The sequence below is a fragment of the Hetaerina americana genome, unplaced genomic scaffold (assembly GCF_022747635.1).
Source record: "Hetaerina americana unplaced genomic scaffold, ioHetAmer1.1.p SCAF_4, whole genome shotgun sequence".
In the NCBI taxonomy this organism is placed as follows: domain Eukaryota; kingdom Metazoa; phylum Arthropoda; class Insecta; order Odonata; family Calopterygidae; genus Hetaerina; species Hetaerina americana.
Genome location: NW_027286985.1, coordinates 63,115,804 through 63,142,384, shown reverse-complemented (window position 1 = coordinate 63,142,384; position 26,581 = coordinate 63,115,804). Strand labels below are relative to the sequence as shown.

Here is a 26,581-nt window from a genome sequence, read left to right as displayed (position 1 = left end):
TTTCATCATCTACCAAGGGCAACATTATGAAATGGAACTGTTAAGAAGATAGAAAAAGGGCCAAACATCGTAGGTGAATAACTTTGGCTTCTTACAAAGACTAATAATTTTCATTGCAGCCATGCCATGCTTGTTCTAGTTGAAGGCACACTGAGAGAAAACAATATGCATCCCATATTTCAGGACTGAAGTTCATGCACTTGTATGTAAAAAAAATTCTCCTAGGGGCAATTAGTTGGCACTGTGTGGATGACTATTGGGCTGGGTTTCCACTCCTACAGCTCCTTTCAACCTACTTAATGCCTCTTGATTCTCTGGCTGACATGACTGCAATAAACCCTGATGCTTGTCAGAAACCCAGAATCATTTTTTTGTGATAATAATGTTTATTTGTCCAGTAGACAGAGTGCTTAGTATTGAAAATGCAAATGACATTTGCATAGGACTTGTCGGTAGAAAATGATTCTTTAACAAATAGAGATACAACATAGTTTGACATCAAAGTAATGTACGCTGAATTTTTACACAGATATTCTTTTACACAATAATATCACTCGTCCACCAGATATACCAAATAGCTTGCACTTAGACAGAGAAATTTTTGTGTAATTTTTTGACATGGTTAGGTATATTGTTCAACAATTTTGTGCACATTGAAGTTAGTACTTAGGCTACCACAGACAGGTTAATGGATTAAAAATTTGTATATTTACATCTTCTAGTTTGGTAACAGTTTCAACTATTGTTCATCATAAGTTCATTCTTATTTTTCATAACATAAGCCACTGTGTGATAGATGTATCTACAAGATACAGTTAGTATTCCCAAATATTAAAAAAGAGATCAGCAATGTGCATGATAAGGTTGATTACTCGTACATATGAGCCAGTATTTTTTGTTTTTTAAGCACAAAGAATCCTCCCAAAAGAAAAGGTGAGACCAGCCTTTTATAATAAAACAAAATTAAACAATCAGTTATGCCACACGAAGGACCATGTTAAACCCATAAACAAGAGTGGGGTGTACAAACTCCTCTGCAAAGGCTGCAACCAGATATGCATAGGCTAGACGGGAAGGAGATTTGAGACAAGAGTAAAGGAGCACCGAGCATGCTTTAGAAAAACATCTCTATGTCACTCTTCACCAAACACCTGAGGGATTGTGGCCACAGCAGCTATTTCATCCCCAAAATCCTGCACTTTGATATTTAATAATACATATTTTTGTGCATAATGCTTGGGTACACAATTCATTGGAATGCATGAAAAACAGATTCACTGTAAAGGCAAACTAGTACCATTAAAAGGAATCCTTAACTTCATATATCATGCGTATAATTTTTACATGCCTTGACTTTCTTTAACTCTACAGTTGCTATTAAGTTTTTTATATTTTTTTGTTGTTGTTCCCTGGTGCAGTTTGGTCTCATGAAAATGTATTGGCTTTGTAATAACATTCATTTAACAATTATTATATAAATGTTTTTCCATACCCTGAGCTCCATCCTTTTTCAGTGTCTTATCTACCCTCAATTTCTTTCTCTCTCTTATGTCACTGAAGCTAAATGCAGGGCTTCCCTTAAGCTCTCAACCAGTAGTACTGCATCATTGAGTTTTAAAATCGTAGGTAAATGTACATTTAGAATTATTGTAGCAGCCTTATTTATGCATTCACCTCTCACTCATGCATAAAAGCATTAAATAACAATGGCAACATTATGCTTTTTTGTTTCACATCATACTTGTTTAATATATTTACTTCAAATCACGTTACATCTACATGATACCCCCGCAAGCTGCCGCAAGGGCGTGCAAGAGAATGCAGGATAAATCTTACTCTGGCCTTACTGTGTTAATAAATTGATTTTTTAGTATCTACTACTACTTTTTATACTAATACTACTATTTTTGAATTTATTCATCAAATATCATTCACCTTAAACTGCGTGCTGCACATCTAGTCATCAATAATTTTCACTCCAAGTTTCAACATATGGGATGATATATTATCTTAACCTACAGCTTTTAATTTTTTACAGCTTTTAAACTATCACTCCCACCTCCAACTGAATTTCATTTTCTCTTAAATCAACGTTACTTACTCATCACCACATCACTAAAATCAGCCGTATGGTATTTTTTCCATATACATCATTTTGATCACTGTGACATGAGGAAAGAGCAATGGCTACAGCTCTTAAAAGAAATGTAATTATTAATGAGAAAAGAAGGGAACAGTACCCTCTGCTGGCTTTGTCACAGTGTACCACCTGACTTCCTATCCCATGGCATTTCCAAGACAAAATAAAACAATGTATAAAGAGTGCTGATAGCCTCCTTGAATGGACTTAGAAATGATTTTTGGTTTATGAGGAGCACCAGAAAACAGGTGGTCATCTGGTTAGGGATCCAATATAAAGTAGGACGAGAGGATTTGATTTAAATATAACTCACTTAAAATACAATAGATGTGAAGAATCCACCATCACCAAACATTTGATGCCAAACACTCTGTGACTCCCCAAGACTTACACAATTTAAAAACCCATCCATCAACCTCCTCGACCCCAATGAATGTATTTATCTGCAAATTTTTTGAGCAATTCATATTCATGCTTAGGCTCCACTGTCTCCCACCTCTTCCAGTTATTCTCATACAGTTAACATAATTGCTATCTTCTGCCTCCATTACCTTTTTCTCTCCCTTCTGCTTAACTTCCCCACAATAGGATGCACAATCATTTCATAATTATACCTTGCCTGTTGAAGATGGCATTGCTATCAAAGCAGCTTTGCAAATATGTCTTCTCTCTACCCTTTTCCATAGAAAATTTTTGTTCCTCACACATCCCCTACTTCTACCCTCTTTTATATTGCATTCATGCCCCAATGGTCACCGATTATATTCCAGTGCCACTCAAAAACAGGTGAAAGTTCTATAACATTAAAAACTCGGGGCATCCATCATCAGTGGATCTGAGCCTGTAAGTTACTATTCATTTTGTACTCTTACTTTTTCCCCATAACAAAGAAAACTCACATGGCAGTGCAGTGTGTTGTCTCTTTTCCAGTAGAGAGGCAACAGGCCAAATCAAAATTTCTCTCTATTTTTTTGGTTCTTCACTACATGCTTTGATGTTGTTGATAAAAGTTTCACTAGTGTTCAAGCCAATATCTTCAGGTCAAAGGTGTCTGACTGAAGTTTTGTAATCTTTATAAAGGTTGTACCACAGTACAACTGCTCCATGATTGCCTCTTTCTCAAAGGACTCTCTTCCAAGCACTATGGAAAGGGTATCCTTCTTCCATATATATGTTTTTGGCATTTTTGTGATTTCAATGGCTTCCTGTAATAGCCTGGGATAGTATCTTTTCTCCTAAGCAATGTCATTTGCTTCATCAAAAAGATTGCCATGGTCAAGTTCACTCCAGGTTCCACAATGGCAGAAGTTTGAAACTTATTTCATTCATGACACACTGGTGTTCTTTCAGTCATACTTTCATAGCTCTGTACATCTCTCCAATATATGATTTCCCATATGAGAATGGCAGCCAGTGCACTCCTTCATGAAGGTCATGTGGCAATCTGTCTTTTGGTGCTCATTGTCTTTTTCACACCATTGAACCTGGTGATTGCCGAGTGTTTCCTAAGGATCCTTGAGATGTTGTGTTACATCTTTTGATAAAGGTGGCCAAAACATCAATCCGGCACCATCCATCTGAAGATATTGGTTGGAATACCAGTAAAACTGTTGTCATCATTGTTGATGAATGTGGTGAAGACTGGAAAAATTGAGAGAAATTCTACTGATAAACAGCACTGAAATCTAAGACCCAACAAGTCAAATTGTTGGGAGTAGGTAGTGAAACAGCAGTGGGATTCTACTCAGCATCAGTTGACCAGGTAATGGGGAAAAGAGAATGGAATGACAGCAACAAGCATGGTCTGCATAGGAGTTGGAAAGGAGAATGAATCTTAATACTTGCCTCAAAGGTACTGCTACTTTCCATTCTTCTTCTGCAATCCCACCCCAAAGGAGGAGATCACTTCTCTTTACTTCCACTTCTGTTATTTTTGTTTTCTCGAGTCACGCGAAGAAATACTGTGCATTCCTATGACCATTATTTTCCCTGGTGAAATCCAACAACCCATTGGTTCTGAGCCGGAAGTCTTCACACTCCCTTTCCACAGTACATCTGAAACCTATGATGAAGAGCAACCAAGATATTTACTTGGGGTTACAAAGTAACACATTCCATTACTGGAGTGTAACTATCTGGTTTTCAGTGTTTTTATACTATATCAATTTCATATATTGTTTGTATTACATACCTCACAAGCAATTATATGATAACAAAGAAGGAATGATTAACTTTGAGTAAACTGAAAAAAAAATTATTCCTGGGTTCATAGTAAAATGAAGGCATTATTTGGTTACCAGTATTATCAATATTTACCTTTCCAAAGAAACTGCGGGAGATGCCGCAACAGTAACTTTTAACGGAGTCATCCCCTAATGTGCACTTCAATGCAACAATTTCAGAGTTTAAAAATCATTTGCCTTGACTGGGATTCGAACCCAGATCCCTCAATATCCGGTCGAGTGCTTTAGCCACTTAAGCTACCGAGGCATCCTCTTAAACTCTGAAATTTTGGGGCTTTTAAAGGAACAAGATTTCAGAGTTTAAGAGGACACCTCGGTAGCTTAAGTGGCTAAAGCACTCGACCGGATATTGAGGGATCTGGGTTCGAATCCCTGTCAAGGCGAATGATTTTTACACTCTGAAATTGTTGCATTGAATATTTACCTTATTTATTTACCTCCTGACTTGAAAAATTATTTGTATTTGAATACAGTCCCATAGTAACATATTATTTTACTCAGCACAAGGTGTGCAGAAAATAGTTAATATAAATGAGCCTTAATGTTGTAGGGAGATGTTTCCAGAATTTTTCATGTTATATCCCTTTCATGTTACTAGCCGAATAAATTCAGCATCAAAACATGTAGTCAACTTTACCTTGCCAAATTCATCCTACCAACTGACTACTACTGCAAGCATCAGTTGAGTAGACTTGAGCGCAGCTGAGCATATTGATGCAGAACTTAACTGGCTGACCACACACTCCTTAATAGCTAGGTGATGCACATTCTCTGGTACATCAGTTTTTTAGTAGTTAAAGAAAGATCCTTAATAATTCAAGGACATAATCTTTTGTCTAAATTTCCGGAGAAAGTAATACGGCTTTTTTATCTTATAAATTTTTATTTGATGAGTAAAGGGGAACAATTGCTACACTTTGCTATAAAAAGGAAATTCACTGTAACAATGAAGGTGTAGAATCTTGAGATAGCTTAACCACTGCAGTGTATCCAATGGTATTTATTTGTCTTGGCTGAAGTGTAGTTGGAATAATTTGACCTGGATACATTGAAGAAAAGACCAAGCAATATTTAAGGCTTCACCATCTGAGATAATTGTTATGCTATCAAGATGGATCAAGTGTCTCTGGATTCAGGGCTCTACAGAGAATTCCAGATTCCATTCCTGGTGACTTTGGATACTCCCATTTTCACCTAGGTTGTGATTTTTTTTGGTACCCACATAATTTATGAGGGTACCACAGGTAGCAACTGGAAAGATACTGTCCCCACCCATCCTAATGTGTGAACTTCACTTGATTTATGGTTTAATTTGAATTGATCTCTATCCTAAGCCATTGGACCAACCTTTGGACTGGTTACTCTGGCTTGTGTAGCAATTATGACCCTGAGATAGACTCGGACTACTTTTTTGAGAGGCATTCACCAATAATATGGGTAATATTGAATGTGGATGTCTTAACAGACACTTTGGTATTCATTCCACATTAATTCTATCTCCCTTTATTTCATCCAGTATACCCATCCTGTCCTATGTCCTCTCTTGCATAACTCTCCCATTATATCACTGTCTTCAGTATTCTATCACCAATCGAAAAAAAACTGGTTTGGTCATCTTTTGTGTCTTCTCCTGTGCTGCTGCTGCTCTAGTAAGGTGGGTTTCTGTATTTGCCAGGACTAATATTCATCTTTGTGTCCATCTTAGGGTTCTAGGATAAGTATTGAAGTGGCTTCCCATTACTTCCCTCATTAGTGTTTTTAATATTGCACCAATATCAGCATGATAAATAACCACGATAATCAACCCAAAAGTTGGTTAAATAAGTTAGGATACAGCTTCAAAGGCATGTGAAATTCACAGATCAGGTCAGTCCCTTTCCCTGTGCTGTATGTGTTTTCTCATGGAGATCTGGTACTCATCATGCAGCTTTAATGAAGCTGAGGATGCTCAGAGACATGCCCAGAAATTGAACCTGAGTCCTCTGATCAGTAGTCCATTACTCTATCTTGGGACTTACTCATACATGTCCCTCTTGCAAAATATGGCTTATATTATTTTCACCTTTGTATATTATAATCTTGCACCCAATTTTAAGGTGCACAAGAGCTGGCAGTACTTTCTTGAGTTGTAAAACTGAGGGGACTTTGGTTTTTCTCACATACGTACCTATATATTTTATGCAAAACAGTGGAAAGTCCCATTATTGTTACTTGGTAAAAACCTGTGAAATATATGTTTCAATTTGGATGATTGATATTAAGTTGCTGTCGAAGTTAGATTCCTCTTCCATGACATGATACCACAATAATTACTGCAAAGTTGGTTGAAAAGAAGAGGATAAATTCTCGTATTAAATTGCATGGGATTTAAAACTTGGGTTAAGGGGATATTCATTATTAAGAACAGTTCCTTTTTCATCTACAGATTCTCCCAAACTATCACTCCTCTTGGGTTTGACAATGCTCAGAACCGTTCCTCAAACTGGGATCTAAGCCTTATTAGGCTTGCCGCCTTGTTCCACAAGGCCCACATGTCACTATTGGTAGAACCCATGATCAAGTATCCCAAATAAGTTTATTCTTCATTATGCCATTTATGTATTGTGCTAGTATCTCTCATTTCACCAAGTTGTCTGTGGTGTAGGTCCATCATTCATATTTTTTGTGAATGCTTCATGAGAGCTATTGTGAACCAAAACCTTAACATAGACACCCTAATCATTGTTTTTGTTTGTACTTCATCAAGTTTATAGTCGAAACACAAAAGTTGGTCATTGAATCTATTTCTATTACTAATAATTACAGATAATTTGGAACAAGTACATTTTATGCTAAACAAAGAGTTAATTAATGGAAATCAAACCATTGGTGTAGCCATCCCAAGTAACCAAGAAATTAGGATTGTGCTTTCAGAAAAATTATGTTGAACTTTGGTTGATCTCTCAACGTTTACTTTTAATAACATTTACTTCCAATAATCATTCTTTGCTTCTCAAAAGATTATGTTGCACCATTTGCAAATAATTTGTTTACGGTAGATAGTTCCACATGTAATTTACTGCAACGGAATTTGTTTAATAAAGATAATTATGTACAGAGAGATATTGTGTTCATAAAGCAATGTTTCCAGAAAATGCATTGAAAAACACTGATGCTAATCATACATTTTCATTTGTCTTTTTATCTCCCTCTTTTCGTGGAAATATTTTCCTCAGTTATTTAACGATTAATGACAATCTATTTTTTGCTTATTTTCTCCTTCTAATTTCTTAGCACTGTGTACAATTTCAGTATAACATAGCATTTCAGAAGATAAAGTAATAATGTAAGTTCGTATAAAGGGCAACAGTTCTTGGATTCAAAAGAGAAGTTGGATCGAAAATGGCTTTCAGAAGTTAGAATTTCGCAATTCAGTTGTCAGACGTCTCCTGCATTGCGCACTATCTGTTTGACGTCACTAATATATGAGCAGGTAGGACGGCGTCGTTGATGTTCGTGTATTCGTCAGCGACGAAATCCAAAGAAATCAGATGCAATTTTGACAATCCAAAAATATTGAAATTAAATATTAAAACTATAGTATTTAAGATATCTATGGATAATAGAAAAGGGGCAAATTTTCCTTATTTGGGTTTAGTAAATTGAACTAATGGTTTCATCCTATGGTTGCCATTGAACATTGCTCGATGAAGGAATAACCTTCCGTTCATACGTGAAGGAGTTAGTCGGATTTAAGACCTGAAATCCAAGTAAGTATTGTTTATTAATTATAAAGCGTTTTTTAACCCTGAATTTAAGTTTTTAATGTATTCGGTGTGCATTTTATTTAACGTGATTATTACTCGTCACTGATGTTAAGATGGCGGACGTTTAGTGTGATACGGTGGTAGTGCATAACTGTTATCACAATAAAAGTCTTATTACGCTTATGACAATATTCTTTATTATCTGAAACCGAAAAGGAGTTAAATAGTGAAAATATTCAATATTCTTGTGTAAGTGAATTTGTTACTGTGATGCTTTTTGTTGTATTTCGTTGGGATATAACATTGGACTGTGGTTTTATATTCATTGACATACATAATTTCTTCTTTTCGTTTAGGTGTCATGCCTAGTGGCAAGGATCCAGAAAGAAATGGAAGAACCTCTTTGGATCGCAGACGCCCTAATTATGCTAGTCCAAAATCTGAAGTTCAAGCTCGTGGGAGTGACTTAGACAAGCCAAGTTTAGGTAATTATGAATCAAGTGCATCGTTTAAGGACAGGAAGCGTAAACACAGAAAGTTGGGCAAGAGAGGTAAGAAAAAAAGACATTCCAAAATTGATGGATTTGATTGCCCCGGTGTACCCCTCAAGCCTTTGGTTGAGTACTCGGACGTTAGTTCAGAAGATCTTTCTGAACCCGAGGCTGGGGAAATTCAAAGTGATGATAGTATGCGTGCTAGTTTGAGTGAAGGTGAAGTGAGCCCTGTGCCAAAAAAGCGCCGAAGAAAATCTAAAATGAAATATTCTGATGAAATGGATAGGCGTCATGGGAGAGAAATCTCTCCGGCACCAGTGAGAGTTGATAAGCGCGACAGGAATCTTACTCCATCACCAGTTCGTAGTGATACCTTAGTGTCGAAAAGTATTAAAAACAAGGACAAAGTTGTATCTCCTCGAGAAGAATCGAAAAGCGAACGACATCGGTCGAAGAATATTTCTCTTTCGCCTTTGAGGAGAAGTGATAAGCATCAGCGTGATAGGAGTCAAACTCCGTTAGAACATCCCAAGGGTGACCTAAGGGATATTTTGCTTTCCCCTGTTGCTACTCTGAATCCCGAGAAGCAAATATCCCATAGTAATTCACCGTACACCACCGGCATTGAAAAGGGCTTGGATCAAAGCACGTCCCCGAGGTTGTCGGATTTTAAGAAATCTAAAGATGATGTTAACACCGAACCAATAGATAGGAAGCGTGACAGAAGGGATAGGAAAGACAGGAAGCACAGACATGAGAAGGAAAGGAAAAAGCTAAAATCCTCGCCAAACAGGCGGAAAAAGTGGAAATTGAGACCGTCTCATAATCTGAGTCCGGGTAGCAATAATGTTGCTGAGGCAGAGAGTGCAGTTTCTTCTGCCGAGGCGAGGACAGCTCATGTCGACAGTTGGAAAACCAGCGGTGGTATTGAAGACGACATTCACGACTTTCAGGAAAAGAGGCGGCGGCTAGGTAGCGCCAGCCCTAGGGATTCTGATTCGTTCCCTACTTCAGGTGGTGTAACACCGAGAAGAGGCGGCGAAGCATCAGGAGGTTACAGCCCAACTTTATCTTCCAGTTGCCCGCATATGAGACGAGGTTCCCATAGCCCCGTTTCCCCACATACTCCACCATTGCCCCCCAAAGCCTACGAAAAACTTGTTGGGCAAATGCAACCATTGTTGTTGAGTCGCTCATGTACCCTATCATCATCATCCAGACGATCTGCAAGTATCGAGGGTCAGTTGCCGTACCGAAGTGTCTCACCAGCACCTCTGCCACAATCTGCACCTAAAGCTTCTTCTCCAGCGAAGCGCCGAAAAACTTCTTCCAGTCGCAATCACAGAACCAGAAGAGATAAGCAGAGAAAAAGTCGAAGTCGGACGAGGTCTCCGGCTAGGTAAGTCATACAATTTTCCCCAACTCGTTTTTAAGGTGACAGTGTTTCTGGAGAAGTGAGCATTTTTGGTAGAATGATTATGAATATAAACATCCTTACGTTATTTTATATGAAATATAACGCCATGCTAAGCCCAATGCTAACCCTTGCGGAGTTAATAATCTGATCTTAGGGGTAGAGAGAAGCGTACCCTAATTTGTGTTAACGGGGGTTTATTAGAAACATGTTAGGTATCAATTAAACCCTGGTAGAGTGTAGCTGATACATAACATATGTATAAGTGTATTGTATCCAAAAGCATACCATTGATTTAAACCACGGAAATCTGGCTAATAGTTGAGTAATTTACCCGCTGATACCTAACATATGTATAAGTGTATTGTATCCAAAAGCATACCATTGATTTAAACCACGGAAATCTGGCTAATAGTTGAGTAATTTACCCGTTTAATTTTGATATACATAATTTAAGAAGTTATATAACTAAGTGTGGTTTTTATCACAATGACATCGTAAATTATCTATATTATCGACAAAAAACCAAAACCGTGTTGCATGAAACATTTTGCAAGAAGTATATAATTTAATTATGTAGTTAGTAAATGGTTTTGTGTTACTCAATTTTTTAAATGAGTATATTAATTTTCAGCCTGAATGATGAAATAATTTAATTGTAATAGTTCAAAATAAACTGCAATGGAATAAATAACATAACATAATTGCACTTTGAGTCATGTCAACAATAAGGTGGATACAAGTAGCATGGGGTATTTATTCTCTTAAGTTGATGTACAGCTGGCACTTATGTTTTATTATACTTGTGTATGAAGCCCATGTAGCACTGCCGAACAAATTGCCAGCATTGCCTAAACATTTCTAGATAAATTATGTTGTAGAATCTGTTTGGCCGACCAAATTATTCAGCTGTTGTTTGAAGGGGTGTACAATGTAAAATTGTGTGATTTCAATCTGGTTGTCACCTGGTAAACCCTATCAATAAAAATCTATGTACTTAAAATTAGTTAGTAGTTAATCTACCCAGAATAAGTGACATTCATATGCCATAGGGTTGATTACCTGGTAAGAGTTCACCTTTAACTGTCAAAAATACTTTCACATTGAATGCCTATTAGTTGAAATAAAAGTTTTTTTTCAGAAGATAGATTTTGCATTTTAATTCTTTTTCAGGGAAATGTTGAGTGAGGAATATTGCTCTCTACTAAAACAACGAACCGGACAAGTGAACCATGCAATTGGTTTAGATACTCTGGTCAGGATGAGACCCATTAATTGTTTGGCCCCTTGGGAAAACACAAAAATGATTGTGTTATAGTCAGTCAGTCATCAACCATTCCTTTGCTTTACAATCTATTCTATAAAATCAAGCCACCGTATTTAATGGATTTTTGTTCAGTAAATCAGTTTCAAAGTATCAAATTCCCTAGGGCTAACAATGGAAAATGGTTCTATTAAATAAAATGTAAAACTGTAAAAATCTCTAAAACAGAAAAAAATATGACTCATTCAATTATGAAATACTCATTAATTTCTTGATTCTCAGAAACCTGAAACACCTGTGTTGACTGTTTCATGGCAAATATTCACAACAACTCGTATCTAGCCACTGCTATGAAAAAATAACCCAATAGAAAGGCATTTTCAGAAATATGGTTATTTTAATGCAATAGAAAGGAGCAAGTAAGTGGCTGCTCTTTTCATGGACTATACAAATTTTTATCCTAGGCTTTTTAGTATTCTGTTTACCAAATTAATAAGATGGTTATTACATTCATGACTAGCTCCCCAAATAGCACCTTGCTTAATTTAGGTATGCAAATTCAAATAAATATCCTGAAACTGTGCATGTAGGAAACCATATTTCAGTTTTGCCTAAGTTATAATCAATGGTAAATAATAACCTTCGTAAAAAAACGGTTCCTCGTGTTCATTAGTGATGACACCAAAGCCGTAAGTCAAGACTATGATATATGTGATGGTGCTAGGGCAGTTAATAGAGAAATAGATGAGCCTTTAGATTTTTAAGTATTTGAAAGCAACATGTACAATGTCCATGTTTGCAAATAGGTTAATATGTTGTAAAAGTCCATGCCAGTGCATTTATTTAAGAGCCAATAATAACCGTACTACGAAGGGCTACTGACCTTGTTTAACCTTTTCCATTGTGGAGTTAAAGTAGCTGTTGTTAAAAATTTTAAATATTAAAAAAAATATTCCTGGGTTAAATATTCTTGATTTGCACTTAAAATGATGAAATCTTATTTTGCATATGTGTGCGATGCCTTGAAGAAAATAACATTAGCCTGTCGTCTGGATGGAAAATATGATGGTGAAAAGAGAAGGTACATTTTAGTGACACCCCATATAATGTGAATTTGGTTTCCATTCCAGAAAGTATTGCTTCAAAAAGTTTACGGAAAAGAGATTGAAAAATTAATATAGAAGAACATAAAATGATTTACTCCAGGAATAGGACCTTGTAAAGACCATGGCTCAGTACTAGATTATAGGTTTAGTAAATTATTTTTTGTATGATGATCACTTCAAATGTAATGAGCATGATCCAAAACCCACTTTTTTGGCAGGTTAGATCACACAGAAATTATAGGGCTTGGTTGGGTAGCAGATGACATTAAAGAAAATTATTTTCCTTCCGCATTTGGCAGTTAATGCAAATTAGAAAATTATAATTTTCCCGTTTATTCTCATTTTTCTGGTAATTGTCATATAAACGCTTGCCAGACGCCCATGAGATATCTTGCATAATGAATGTTGATATCAGCATTGCGAAATACATTTGGCTACATTTTTATAGTTTGTTGACCCCTGGGTATACCAAAAATTAAGAAATGAAAAACCCATGACATCTATTCTTAGATATTACTTGCTGTAGTTAGTGTTTACCTTTGTAATGACCATTCTGCTGATTGATTTCATGTTCTGGTGGCATCCAAGCTTCACTGATTATAAATATTTATAGACTTTCGTTTCGCTCTACTAGACGCTCGTTTTAATGCAAGAGGAACCTGAAGTCTGAAAATGTTAACCTCGGAAGCCACTAAAGCGTAAAATATCTGCGAAAGCGTACACGGCCGTGGGTTACTGTTAATGCCCCTTGGGAGAAATGCTAACGCTGTAAGGCTAATGTTCTTTTATGATACGATTGTAAAAAATAAAAATAATCTCTTGTTCTGAGAGTTCTAATGTCATGTAACACTGATATAATCAAAATATAATGAAGTTGTTTGATAACTTGATTGGTCTGGTAGGTAGCACATCTTTGCTCGTTTGAACGAAACGAGTTGGAATGAATTGATTTTATTTGATTTACATCGAAACTATCATCATTATGTAGAAGGAAAGTCCGAGATTTTTTCCTGAGGCCATTCTAAAATTATTTTAAAATTGATTTTGAACAATTTTGCGGATGAGATCGACATAAAATTTGAAAATGGACGATATTCAGGAAAAAGGTCTTAATCGCCCACCAAAAGTCGATTTCCTGCGGTCTAGTTACGCATATGGATGTTTTTAATAATTCGTTAAAAAATTAAGTGATTGTCCGATCTAGTACGTTGTTACTCGATCGACATCAAGAGTGATATAAGAAAAACGAAGTGGATACGGTTCTTTCAAACCGTCACACCTCTTCATTCATATTCCGGTATTGTTTTTGAAAGCCCGTATTGTGCCACTTTAATTGAACTTTAATATTGGATAAACGTAGATTACATCAGAATTTCCGAAATATTGATGCTTCAGGTTAGTTTAATCTTGTTCAAACCTCTCAATGCCACCGTCCAGCGATGTATTTAGATATGGCAATCCTATAGATTGATGAATATTTATGTGCGTGAAACAGTTTTTTTGCTACATATTACGATGCATTTTAAGGGACCTCGAAAAATAGGCAAATGGAAATAGATTAGGTAGATCCTTGCTAATGGCCACCGATGTGTAATGAAAAACAATAATACTCGACGTAGAAAAGCTATAATGCTTTGCGATCATTTCATTTTGGGAAGTACAGTTTTAACTAACGATTTGCTCAGTGGAATTCGTTACACTATTGCTGGTAATATTTTGAGTATCATTCTTAATCTTACCAGAGGCGGGGGGATCTTATTGGGGGATCAGGGGGTTCGAACCCCCTCCTCTAAGACCAAGTCAATAATCAAATTAAAAGTAAGCATGTATACAAATTAGTTAAAGGTTTAATCCTTTTCGCCCAATGTGACCTCCCCGCTCCATTACTTCCATGTTTTTGATTCCTCTGCAAGAAATTGATAGTTATTGACAATGTCCGTTCGTCCTGCAGAGCATGAAGGGAGAAAGCGGCGCCATCAATAAACTGTTTCTAATGAAACCGGGATATTTATAGGCGAAGCATATAACGAAAGTTTATAGCCGAAAACAATCGCAAATAAGTTAGTCGCATTTTAATTCTCAGTTTACCCAAATTATCCCAATTAGCATGCCAATATATGGGGGAATCTCAGAAATCTGTCGTCCTCAAGGAGAGGGGGCAATGTCCCCCATTGAGTCACCAAATGTTTGCCGTCATTTTATAATCCGTGCAAGATTATAGGATTTCCCGGTGTACAGCATTCACTGAGATTTCTTGGGTTTCACACCAGGCTGAAATTGGACTTATCTTAAAGACGATGGCGGAGTCATTAAAATGCCGGTGTTCATCAATGCTACCTGGTGTGAAACCCGAGAGAACGTGTGAAAAGCAATTACGTCATTGCCGCAAAATGTCTTTGTAAGTTTGAGCATAAGTTCACCCACCCCTGCTTCTGGTGACGAAAAGCCCCTTAACCCGGTGTACCTTTACATTTGGTACAAGGATAAAGGTCGAATTGGGCCAGGTGTGAACTATGGGGTGGATGAGGAACACACTTCAAATTGATTTTCGCTATATCATCGCGATTTCGTAGAACCCAACGCGCACGAACACACCTCGTGCAATTTTCATTTGACAACGTGAGGGTTGCGGCCTATGAAATTTCCAATACTATTTCTGAAATAGCTGTGACCATCTCGTCTCTTTCTCGTCTTCCTCCCACGGCGTCAGCGGTGTTGGTGTTTACTTCCGTAAGAGCAATGACTGGAGCCCCGGGTGTACCTTTCATTGAAATGGGCTCCCCTAATTTCAAGCTTTCGGTATAGCGGCTCTTGTCGCCTGCCATCCTTGCCGTAGACTAATTAAACGTTTCAACTTCAACGGCTGCTGCAGACGCAATCCCGGAGTCTATAAATGAAACTTGTACCACATCTACATAACACATTCAGCTATAATACTCGTAACATAAAATTAAAAATTTTCAATAGTATGCGATTAAAAATGTTATGATGACTCTTGATTGAACATCCTTCGTATTTCATCACAAATAGAATCGCGGATAGTAGTGATTTGGTTAACCAAATGGAAGAAGCCATATGCACGCGTGTACAATGTTTCACATGTCGTTTTACCGTTTTATTCCGCAGCAAAAGACTTAAATGAATTACGTTAATACTTGAATTTGCCCTGCGTTCAAATATGGCTCGAACGCAGTAAACACGATATTAATGCACAGACGCGATGTTTAGGGAAGAAAGCACCAGGCGCAGGGAGGAAAGACATGCACTCCAATCCATTTGCATTTTGATTAGGATGGTACTAACATTACTGTTCGCAAGGAAATTTTCCCCAAAATACCAGTATCACTCTAGGTGACATTAGTTAATGCCTATAAATATAAATAACAATTAAATAATTATATTTATGCTTTATTTTTTGGACCTCATGCATGTTTTATTAATTTTGAGTAAATTATTATAAATGTTTTTACAGTTGTTTTTCAGAAATACTGGATCTCTCTTTAAAATAGCCTGGCAATTTTTGTACTTCATGGAGCAATTATGTATGGGACTTAAAAGGGTTAACACTTCTTCCGTCTGTCATTAAGTATAGAAGTTACCCAATAATGCCATGGATCCTGCTGCGTATTCCTCTTTTTGAGTGGCATGGGTAGTAGAATAAGAAAAAAAAATGTCTCATGAATTCTGGGAATTATTGGCGCAAGCCTGGAAAAATCTTGGAAATTTGTTGTTGGGTTTGTCTACCCAACCTTGTTTTCACAATTCCCATTTCCACGTCATCAAATCCAATGTTCATCCATTGTGAGTTTTCCAAATTACCCTCTTGCTGTTTCTTCTTGCTTCTTATGAATTCTAAATGGATTAAAAGTGGAAAATATGTATAGTAAAATTTAAGATTATGCTGTAGTGATAATTGTTATTACATTTCATAAAAACTCAATATCCTGTGAAATTTGAGAGATTCTCCTTACCATGGAGGACTTCTTGATGCACACAGGTAAATTAATAATGTAATTGAAGCAGTCCTCAGATGGTTGTTATAATAATTTGTTTACTGTTTCACTTGCACAGTTCTATCTGATTATGTAAATGCCATGAAAATATTTGTTGAGTACAGTTTTAAAGTGCATTCGGTCCATGTTAAGTGATTTTAATTAATTTTAGTTGCTTTGAAAATTATTTGAAAAGCTGTTTTGAGTTAAACAGTGGGAGTTGCTTGTTTAAATTTTGTTTAAATTTTTGAAGCACTGATTTAAGGCCATATGAACAACCCTTTGCAGTGTATATTTTAATTATTGGTACAATCCACCCTTGGTTAGAAAGTGGCTTTCTAGAACAGCCAGTTCATCATGTTACCACGTTTTTGCTTAAACAATTTAAATGTTATATTAATATCAAAGAATCAATTGACACCTATGTCAAAGAGAACTAAATCCAGAATTTGTGTTATAATCTGAAAAGTCATCTATAATTTCTGGGATACATTGATTCTTTACTGAAAATGGGGGATATGTTTTTCAATGAAGGCATACTCATGTTTAAATTAAGGAGCGAAATGTTTTAGAGGGGTAAGCCATGAAAAGGTATGAGTAGCTTTATTAAAGATATCTCCCTGGATTGAATTTAGTGACCACATAGAAGAGCATGTATTTTATTTTGAAAACAGCCACTCTATACAGACTGTGAAAGAAAGACTTGATAAAACCTTAGTGAGAGATTATAAAATTTGGTTTTTGCAATTATGTACTATGCTATTACATCAATTGAGTCAGAATTGATGTGTAGAGCTGAAATTATGGTCTGCAGAGACAGTGTGGTGGGTGTTAGTCCCTTAAATTATTTATGCTTAGTTTTTAAAATTAATTTGATAGGCTGGTGATAATGTACATTGGCTTTATGTGGGGTAAGTGTAAGAGATTCGGGGAAGGAGGACGTTAAGAGGGAAATGTTGCAGCAGGATTTCCCAATGGATTACTGTATTTGAAGTTCCCTGAACATAATGCCTTTGTAGGAATTACAATACCAGTGAAGAGTATATTTCTGGGAGTTTAACTGGAACCCTTGGCTTGAAGAATTGGTAAACGAGGCACTTAACTAATCCCATTCCTCAATAATGCTATTGCTCTGTTTAATTCTTCATTGACATTATTGCTGCAATGGGTAAATCATTTTTTTGTTGTAGGTGAATCAAGTTACTTATTGGGGTTGCTATAGTCAAGCAGTTATTTTGGCTACCTGTACTAAATGCTACTGACAGTCTACCTTATTTCTCATCTTAGGGTAAGGAGGGGCTTTAGTAGGTCAATAACACGATCCAGAAGCCGCAGCCTTCCGAGATGGCGGCGTTCAAGATCAAGAAGTCGTTCTGGTAGGCCAAGATCACCACGTCCTCGCAGTCCAAGATCTCCTCGACCAAGAAGTCCTCGAAGTCCTAGGCCACGTAGTCCAAGGTCACCCAGGCCCCGTAGTCCTAGAGCACCTCGTCCACGGAGCCCCAGATCCCCCAGGCCTCGAAGTCCTCGGTCTCCTCGTCCTAGGAGCCCAAGGTCACCTCGACCGCGCAGCCCCCGATCACCAAGACCCCGAAGCCCAAGATCTCCTCGGCCAAGAAGTCCAAGATCTTCGAGGAGTGGGGGTCCTAGGACTCCTAGACCAAGAAGTCCAAGATCTCCTAGACCAAGAAGTCCACGGTCACCTCGGCCCAGAAGCCCTCGTTCGCCTAGGCCCAGAAGTCCTCGGTCACCTCGACCCAAGAGTCCTCGTTCTCCAAGGCCTAGGAGCCCCCGTTCACCTAGACCAAGGAGTCCTAGGTCACCTCGTTCTAGGCGGTGGTCCCGTTCACCAAGCTGGGGTCGTTCACGGGCTCGGTCACGGAGTCGTAGTCGCACTCCCACAAGGGGCCGTAAGTCTGGCACAAGTTCTGGAAGTGCTGCAAGGAGTTCATCTAAGAGGAGGTCACCCTCTAGTCCATCACCCAGATCTCCATCCCATCATCACCACCGTCACCATCGACATTCTCATGCCACCCCCAGTGCCAAGGTCTTGCGTGAGCAGGCCAAAATGAGTGAGACTAGCCTCTTCGCTGAGCTTGTCAAAGACAAGAACATGCGTGAGTTGGCAATGAAGAGACTGGCTGCTTTCAAAGAGAAAGAGAAGGCCAAGGAAGAAAATTCAATTGAAATAGTAGACTTAGATAAGGAACCATCTGAGGAATCGTTGCCATCATCATCCCAGCCCTGTTCAGAACCAATCCCCCATTCAAATCTTACAGTTTCTCAGGTTATGGATGTGAACAGTATACCCATTCCTTGCGAATCCTCAGCAATAAAGTTTCCTCCATCAGCAGGGCCTTCAACGCCTTCTGCTGTTGCCGTCACCACACCAGTAACCACATACGTAAACCCTGGTGTTGTCATTGTACCTGGTCATCCTGAATTGCCCCCTCAGGTGCCTACAATACCCCCATTGCTTTCTATCCCAGTAACTCTCCCACTTCCAATTGTTCAATCGACTACACCAGTACGGGTACCAGTGGAAACTGTAACTGCAGGTCCTGTGGACCCTGCAGTAGTGTTGTCAAGTGCTATCCCATTTTCTCAACCAAATATAAGTTCCCAGCCAATGCATCCACTGACTTCTGTGTTTCCCAAAGTGGGCATGGATCCTAGTATTATTGCAGGGTTAAAGCAGGATATTAGAATGATGATGGAGCAAAAAAGTGCTCTTGAAACAAAGTTGAGAGCAGAAATGAAAGCTGACACTAAACTTCCTACTCAGAGTCAGTTAGATAATATGTCAAAACCCAAAAGCCTCACAAAATTACCGATGCCTCCAGGAATTAATCAGAGTGACTTTGAAAGCATAGACTCTCCTCCCAGTTTGTCAGCCAGCCCAGAACCTGAACTAATTAGGACTCCCCCAAGGAAAGGAATTCGAGATCTGCCAATGCCACCAGGTAAGGGTAATAATTAATGCATGCTCTCTTAAATCTATGTATACATGGTTCCATATTCCCTTATTATTTTAAATATGAAGTATCACAAGTTACTTATGGCATTGTTATGTTATTTTGATGGGCAAGCTGGTTCTTGAAATCGAGAAACCCTAATGCATCGTGTGGCTGTTTGCTAAGTGGAATGTAGTTGTAAATGTTGCAACATTTGGGATTAATTGCAGATTGCAAGTGTATGTAACATGAATTTTTCAGTTGGATAAAAGCCATCTTTAGAGTATTTTAAAAATGCAACTTAGCTGTTCCAAGAGTAGAAATTTTTTTTTGGCCTGGGGAAAATTTTCTCTTGACAATTTAATTTTTTGTTTATGAAATGAATTTGGTTATTCAATCTAATCTTAAATTGCTACTGCCTTTTTCTGTATTTAGTACATTGTGGCGATTTTGATTTTGAATCATAGTCTTTAGTTTGTGATGTACTCTTCTTTGAGTCTTGAACACATCCATGAATTGGCTTCCTGTCAGCCATTGTCATAATGCTCTTTTCCAAACTTTACTGAAAGGTCCTAAACAAAATTTGAATAGCTCATCTTAGAACACATCCAATGTTTAAAATAGTTTTTTTATGCATGTAAAGATGGTATAAATCAATGAATAGTGGGCTGTGATACAAATGTTGTGAATACATCAACACCTTTTGTAAAAATAAAACATAAATTCATTATCTGCAAAACAATCAAACAAGGTTTACAAATTCCTTTGTTTTAGGTGAAATTTTTGTCTGGAACAACAATTTTGTATTTATCATACCTGGAAGTTAACCTTTTGTGCATTTTGCCTTTTTTGTTCACCCTTTACGTAGCTTCTCTTGTTGTTACCTATTGAAGTAAATAGTGAATTGATGCATTTCTCCAATTTATTCCATACATGAGGCTTTCAGATTATATATATCATACTTTCTCTTTGACAAAAATTACTTGATGTGACATAGTCTTGGTTCTGTCATTTTGAAGCAATCAGTTGGCTAGCTTACCCAATAAGTTGGAATTGCTGTGATAATAAAATGGCAGGCATGAATAAAGAAGCCAATTTAAAAACTGGATGTACAGGTATAAGGTTATTCTAACGAATACCAATCTTTAAAATTGTATTGGATCAAAAATTTAGGAATTATTGATGACAACACCACTTGCCATCCTATTGATCATACGGGAACAATTTAAATCAAGGACTTAATATATTGAATTGAAGAATACAAGATATGATGATTCCTTTTTACATCATATTCTCTCTAAAACTCAACATGCATTCAAAGAGAATGGATAGAAATGTGGTTTTATTAAAAATCAGTGTCCAGTGACATGTAAATCTCAAGGACTTAAGCAGTTTAGGTACAAACCTTGTGAAGTGATATATAGGATGATTGATGTGTTTGGGTTTCCCAAAACCTTATAGACCTCTCAAGTTGGTCTGTTTACTATTCATGATGCTATAATATCAGGTGGTTGAATTATCTAAAAATAATTGATTCAGAGTTTCCAGAATGCTTATGTCTGATATTAGGATTGCTGCAGCCTCTCAGCTGATGCGGCCTACCAGTTCTGAATTCACTTTAACATTCTTTGATTTTTAATCTCATAATATTTCATGCCCACCCAATTTTTTCTATCTTATTAGTTTGATATCTCATCAGTCAAGAAAGGAGCCTTTTTTGAAAATAATATTTCTGCAGTAATCATTATTCCTTAAATTTAAGATTTACTTTTCCAAGGAAACTGAAATTTTTACCTACAACTGCTCCCATCCCTGTTCTATTACAAATGGCCCAAGAAATCTTTATTTTTTATTATACTATGAAGTTAAATTATTATTTTTTAGTATTCTACCTGTTATGGTAGGTTTCTATGTGATTCAACAATGATGCATTTACCTGTCTATCCTGACAAAAACAATCTGACCTCCAACATCACGATAAGTCCATCTTCAATTGCACATGCTGGCCAAACGTGCTCCACACCATCACAGTTTTCAATATTCCATTTCCAATCAAAATGCTCCGCATCCACCTTTCCTGCCTTCTTTGGATTTCTCCCAGCTGTCTCCTCTCCTTCCCCTTCTTGCCTAGCACTTCCTCATTTATTTTCCTTTCTGTCCATTTAGCCTTTTCCATCCATTCCACACCATATTTCAAAAGCCTCCAACACCTTTCAATGGCAATGTTTCTCTGTGGTACAAAACCGTGCTCTGTATCTAAGTTTTAACAAGCCTTTCCTGGCATCTCTACTTAATGCCCCCACCATAAATTCTCTCCTCATAAAAGCTTTTTTGCCTAATGCAATCATCCATCTTATGCCCCTACTACCTTGACCATATTGGTCCAAAAACTTGAACAAGATTGGTAAAATGTGCCACCTGCTCTAGTTTATGAATTCCTTTTTTGCTGTTTAACTTGGCCTTCCTCTTTTTTGAAAACCTCATAGCCTTTATTTCATTTGCATTTATTCTTATACAATACCTATGGCACTGGCTTTCCAATGTGCTCAGCAATGTTTGCCAACCCTTGCTGACTGTTAGACTGCTTGATTATCAGCAAATCTTAGTCATTTAATTCTGCACTGAATTTCATTTCTACTCGTGTTCTTCCCATGCTTTTTTAAACATTTCTTCCACACGTATGTTGAAAAGTAGATGTGATATTGGACGAAGATACAGAAAGGTTGAAGATAAGTCTCCAAATATTCCTATTTTCTGCAATATATACATTAATTTACTGTTATCAAATTCCTTCTACAAATAAAATTATTGTCATATTGTATTCTCTTTTCCTCTCTATTAGTGGCATCATTGTTGCTATGGCATCACACGTGCCTCTCCACTTTCTGAAACCATAGTGATCATCCTCTAAGAAATCACTTGCTCTGCTCTCATTCATCTTATTGTTGATCCTAAGAACCATTTTAGCTATGTGTGAAATCAAGCATTTTTCTCTAATCCCCTCATATGGATCCTCCAATGGGCTAAGTTTCTCTTTTTTTGGGATGGGAATTAACACTGATCTGACAAAATCTTCTGGCCAATCCCTTATTAATGCTAATAATTAGTCCATAGAAATACTTCCTCCCATGTTTTTCTAAATCATTATATGGTCCCGCAGGAATGGTGCCCATCCACTTAACCTAATTTGATTATTATTCCCTTAATGCCATTTCTATGTCTAGCCTTGATAGCCTTTAGATAGTGTCTTTACCAATCGGTTCTTATAAATATTCCTTCTATCTCTCTTGAATCTTCTCTGGTTCAACAATATTATTTTAAACTTATCTTAAATGATTTTCCCTATTTATTTCTTGAGCAAGTTCAAACACTTCTGTATAGCACGCCAATATCAGTTCTCTTGGCTATCCTTCTAATCTTCTTGTCCTTAATTCATGGTTTTCTTGTCCTTTTACTATTTAATGCAACAATTTCAGAGTGTAAAAATCATTCGTCTTGAACAGAATGAACCACTGAATGATTTTTACTCTCTGATATTGTTGCATTGAAATGCATATTAGTGGATGATTCCATTAAAAGTCACTGTTACGGCATCTTCCGCAGTTTCTTTGGAACTCTTCCTATTTACTTTTCCCACAGTTCCATTTGTGGGTTTTCCATATTACTTTTTAATATTTTCCTATTTTCTTGTGGTACTTGGCTCCCTTCCCTCACTCATGTGTTCCTTAACAGTTTGCTGATACTCCCTGCTTGTTTCTCAGTTTAATGCGTCTATGTTCCATTTCCTAAATTGTCTTCTCAGTTTATCTTTTTGAATTGGATGCTACCCTCAGTGATTACTAACTTGTGCTCCTATTATGTACCAAGTCTGCAAAATGATAATGCTGATTCTAAATAATATAGTCTAAATGATACCTTCCTGAATCCCCGAGCATTTCCCTTATATGAGTACCTGGTATACCTGTATGTTTTGTGATGTCCAAGCCAAGTTTTCATTATGATTAAGCCTGGTCTATTTCAGAACTCCTTTGCATTCCTTCGCCTAATATTACGTTGTGCTAGCCTTATTAGATGGCTCCTTCCAGGACCCTTGCAATTTTGTCCTGATTGTGTACCAAGTTGATGTGCTCCTCCCTCTGGTTGCTTGGTGGCATGTGGTCCTGAACACTGACCAATTTTGTTGATTCAGCTTTTACTATTACTAATAATATTCTATCACTTGCTTGCTCTATATTTGCTATGATTTTTATTCAATATAATGGACCCCCATTGCTGTCTATCCTCTGCTCTTATTTGTACTATTGCTCTATAATTATTGCACTAGGGATCCCTTCTGTCCTTCCATCTCACCTCCTGCAGCCATTAATATCTTTATTTCCTGTCTCCATCTCTTGTTTAATATTTTCTAATTTCCCCGCCCTTTATCTTCCTAGCATTTTAAGTCTCATTTATAACTAGTTCGGTCTCCTTTGTATTCCATGCTGCCTCCTTGTCATAATTGTGTCCATCAGATGAGTCTGTGTTCTGTTGCTTTCCTTATTATTGTTTTTAATGTGACTCCGTCTCTCAAATGGCTGCCCCCTTGGGTCAGATGGTTTTGTAGCCGCCTGACTGGGAAACAGGTTCTGTCTGGACTATCATTAGTCTGGCTCTTACTCTTTCACCTAACTGACATGGATGACCTTACCTAAAGCAAATATTGTTGCTTCTGCCAACTGAACTCTAGGGGTCATCGGAATGCACAATCCCTTCCATCATGTCTAATGTTGTCATCTATTGACATTGAAGGGCAAAACTAAGATACATATTTGTCATTTATTACCCTAGAAATGTGGAAAGCTCAGGTAATAACAACATTCAGGTTTCTCAAACACATCATGTTATTTTACTTAAACTTAAATGACCATTGCAAATATTACTCATTTCTGAAGAGTGAGGAAATATTTTTATGTCCTGGATAACATGGGCAAGTGAGAGAATTTAAGTATGCTGTAGTGACCCTAACGTATGAAACAATATGCTGCAAGATGAGAAAGAAACATGCAAGGACAGTGCAGTATGGGGAAAAGAGTGAAAAGATTCAAATCTCTGAAATGACTTGGGAGCAAGCTGCATTGGTGTTACTGAGCCTGAAAAGGAATGGCCTGCAGTTTATATATTATGACTGTGAAATTGCTTCAGATTTTAACGGAAATAAGCTCTTTGTGGCTCCTCGAACAATTTAAACCAGTTTCCCAGTGGTTCTTTATCTATCTTTATATTGCATTTTTTTTAGGAAACACCAAAATTTGGTACAAGACACACTATTTTTATATTTTAGATTTGCCTTAAAAGTAGAACTGATTGATTGTTATGGTTACAAAATTGAGTTAATACAAGGATTTATTTTTAATTTGGAGTAAATTTCATTGCAGTATTTTGGCTTCATTTCTGCAATACTTTTTGAAAGATTAATCTTACTGCTTAGACATACGGCAGTGTTTGTTGATCTAGTCTGCCTATACGAGAGGATAATGTCATGTACTTTTTAATCATACAGGTCGATGGATTTTTGTGTGTATTGAAATCATATATTGATTCCAAGATCTTCTAAGCTGAAATAGAAACAAAGTCAAACATCCCATTTAGCAAATTGAAATCATGGTGTTTTTGTATGACCTTGTAGGTAACTTTTCAATTGGATTTTCAGGGTAGTGATCCTAGCTAATCATCAAAAACATTATTTTGACTGCTCATTCAGTTAAAAGAAGGAAATAACACTTGGTGATGCAGAAACATTTGAGAATATTCTAGTCTTTGTTCTTGTGACTTCATTTCTTACATCAGATTTTGTTAGCTAACTGTGAAATGCAATATTTCTTCGAATCTAAGATGTATCTTTTTTTTTAAGAAATTCTTCCCGTCAGAAATTGGGTGGTATCTAAGATTCACAGGTTAAGATCAGATGTAAGAACAGGCGAGAGACGACATATGCAACTCGCAAAATTGCACTGTACTACTCCCTGATGTCGCAGTGCTCTGCCAATGTATGTATAGACTTATTACATGGAGGCATATGAGAAATGATACAGACGTTTTAGTAATTGATTACAAAAGGAACTTTAGTAAAAGCACAATAACGGAAAAGTTGCTTAAAGGTTATTTCATTGTTTAGGATGCTTCAATTGTTGTTTCATTGCTATGTTAGGTAGCCCCCCTTAATTGTTGGCTTCTTTGTCTGAAGTGTTGGATGAATCGCTCTGCTCCCATTCAGCATCTGAACAGAGAAAAAGTGCATGCAAATGCATATTGTGAAGCTGGAGGAAGGGACAGACTAGAGTTATAACCTATGGGTTTTGTAAATACATGTACTTTCATCACCCTCATCGGCAAGGATGTCATCTTCACCTTCTGCCTCCCGAAGGACGTCATCTTCTGTACTGTCCATCTTATTGCTGAGACAGCTCTTCTTGAAAGTCTTTACGATCTTTGGCCTGGTGAACTTCTTTCATGAAGACTTGCATGCAAAAAAGCAGTCTTTTTCTGATGCATTATCTTATGCTGCACTCATTTATGCCAAATATTGCAACTACTCTGCTGTTCCAATCTTCTTTCAGGAACAAGATAACTCATCTTATGCCATTCACGGTGTAAAATTCTCGCCAACACACGTCAGGTCTCTGTTCTTTACCCATGCTGGATCACCCCGCTCATTGGAAGCTATTTATACGAATAACCTTGAGTCCAACATTTCGTTGACCTACAATAATTGTGACATCACCCACTTGGGAAGTATTGCGGTAGAAATATTATCGCCCTTTTCCCCTCCTTTGTACATGTTTTGCATGTGTTTCCATTCCCTACCCCAATTCCAAGAAACGACCGATCATTAATCTCTGCCAATCCCTGGCAACACTGTTCGCCACTTAACGCTAACCAAGGGATCCCTGAGAACAAATGCCTGTTTTAGCCCAAAATATGCTGCGTCTTAGAATGTCTGTTGTCTTTTCTTTGGTTTTAGTGTGTTAAAATTAGGTGCATCTTAAATTCGCGGGCATATTATGTTCGAAGAAATATGGTAAAGTGAAAATGTTAGATCATTATAAATAGTAATATTTTGCCTTAACTGTCTAATTTTTGCTGAAATGCTTCGCTTATTAGAGTTAAGAGGGTGGTCCCGTAAGTACCCGGCTTGACCCAGAGATGGTGGTAGTTGTTTGAAAAACATAACTGTATTAGAAAATATGCG

General features: G+C 37.2%; 1 protein-coding gene across 4 annotated transcripts in view; it reads left to right on the top strand.

Annotated features, from left to right (window-relative positions):
* Positions 1 to 7,873: 7,873 nt before the first annotated feature.
* Cdk12 (Cyclin-dependent kinase 12) overlaps positions 7,874 to 26,581 on the top strand; it is a 77,005-nt gene continuing 58,297 nt past the window's right edge. For all 4 annotated transcript variants that reach the window (XM_071590777.1, XM_071590775.1, XM_071590776.1 and 1 more), the window contains exons 1-3: positions 7,874 to 8,132; positions 8,486 to 10,022; positions 17,687 to 19,362. In XM_071590777.1, coding sequence (XP_071446878.1) covers positions 8,491 to 10,022; positions 17,687 to 19,362 — 3,208 coding nt within the window. In that variant the 5' untranslated portion in view covers positions 7,874 to 8,132; positions 8,486 to 8,490. The remainder of the gene's footprint in view (positions 8,133 to 8,485; positions 10,023 to 17,686; positions 19,363 to 26,581) is intronic.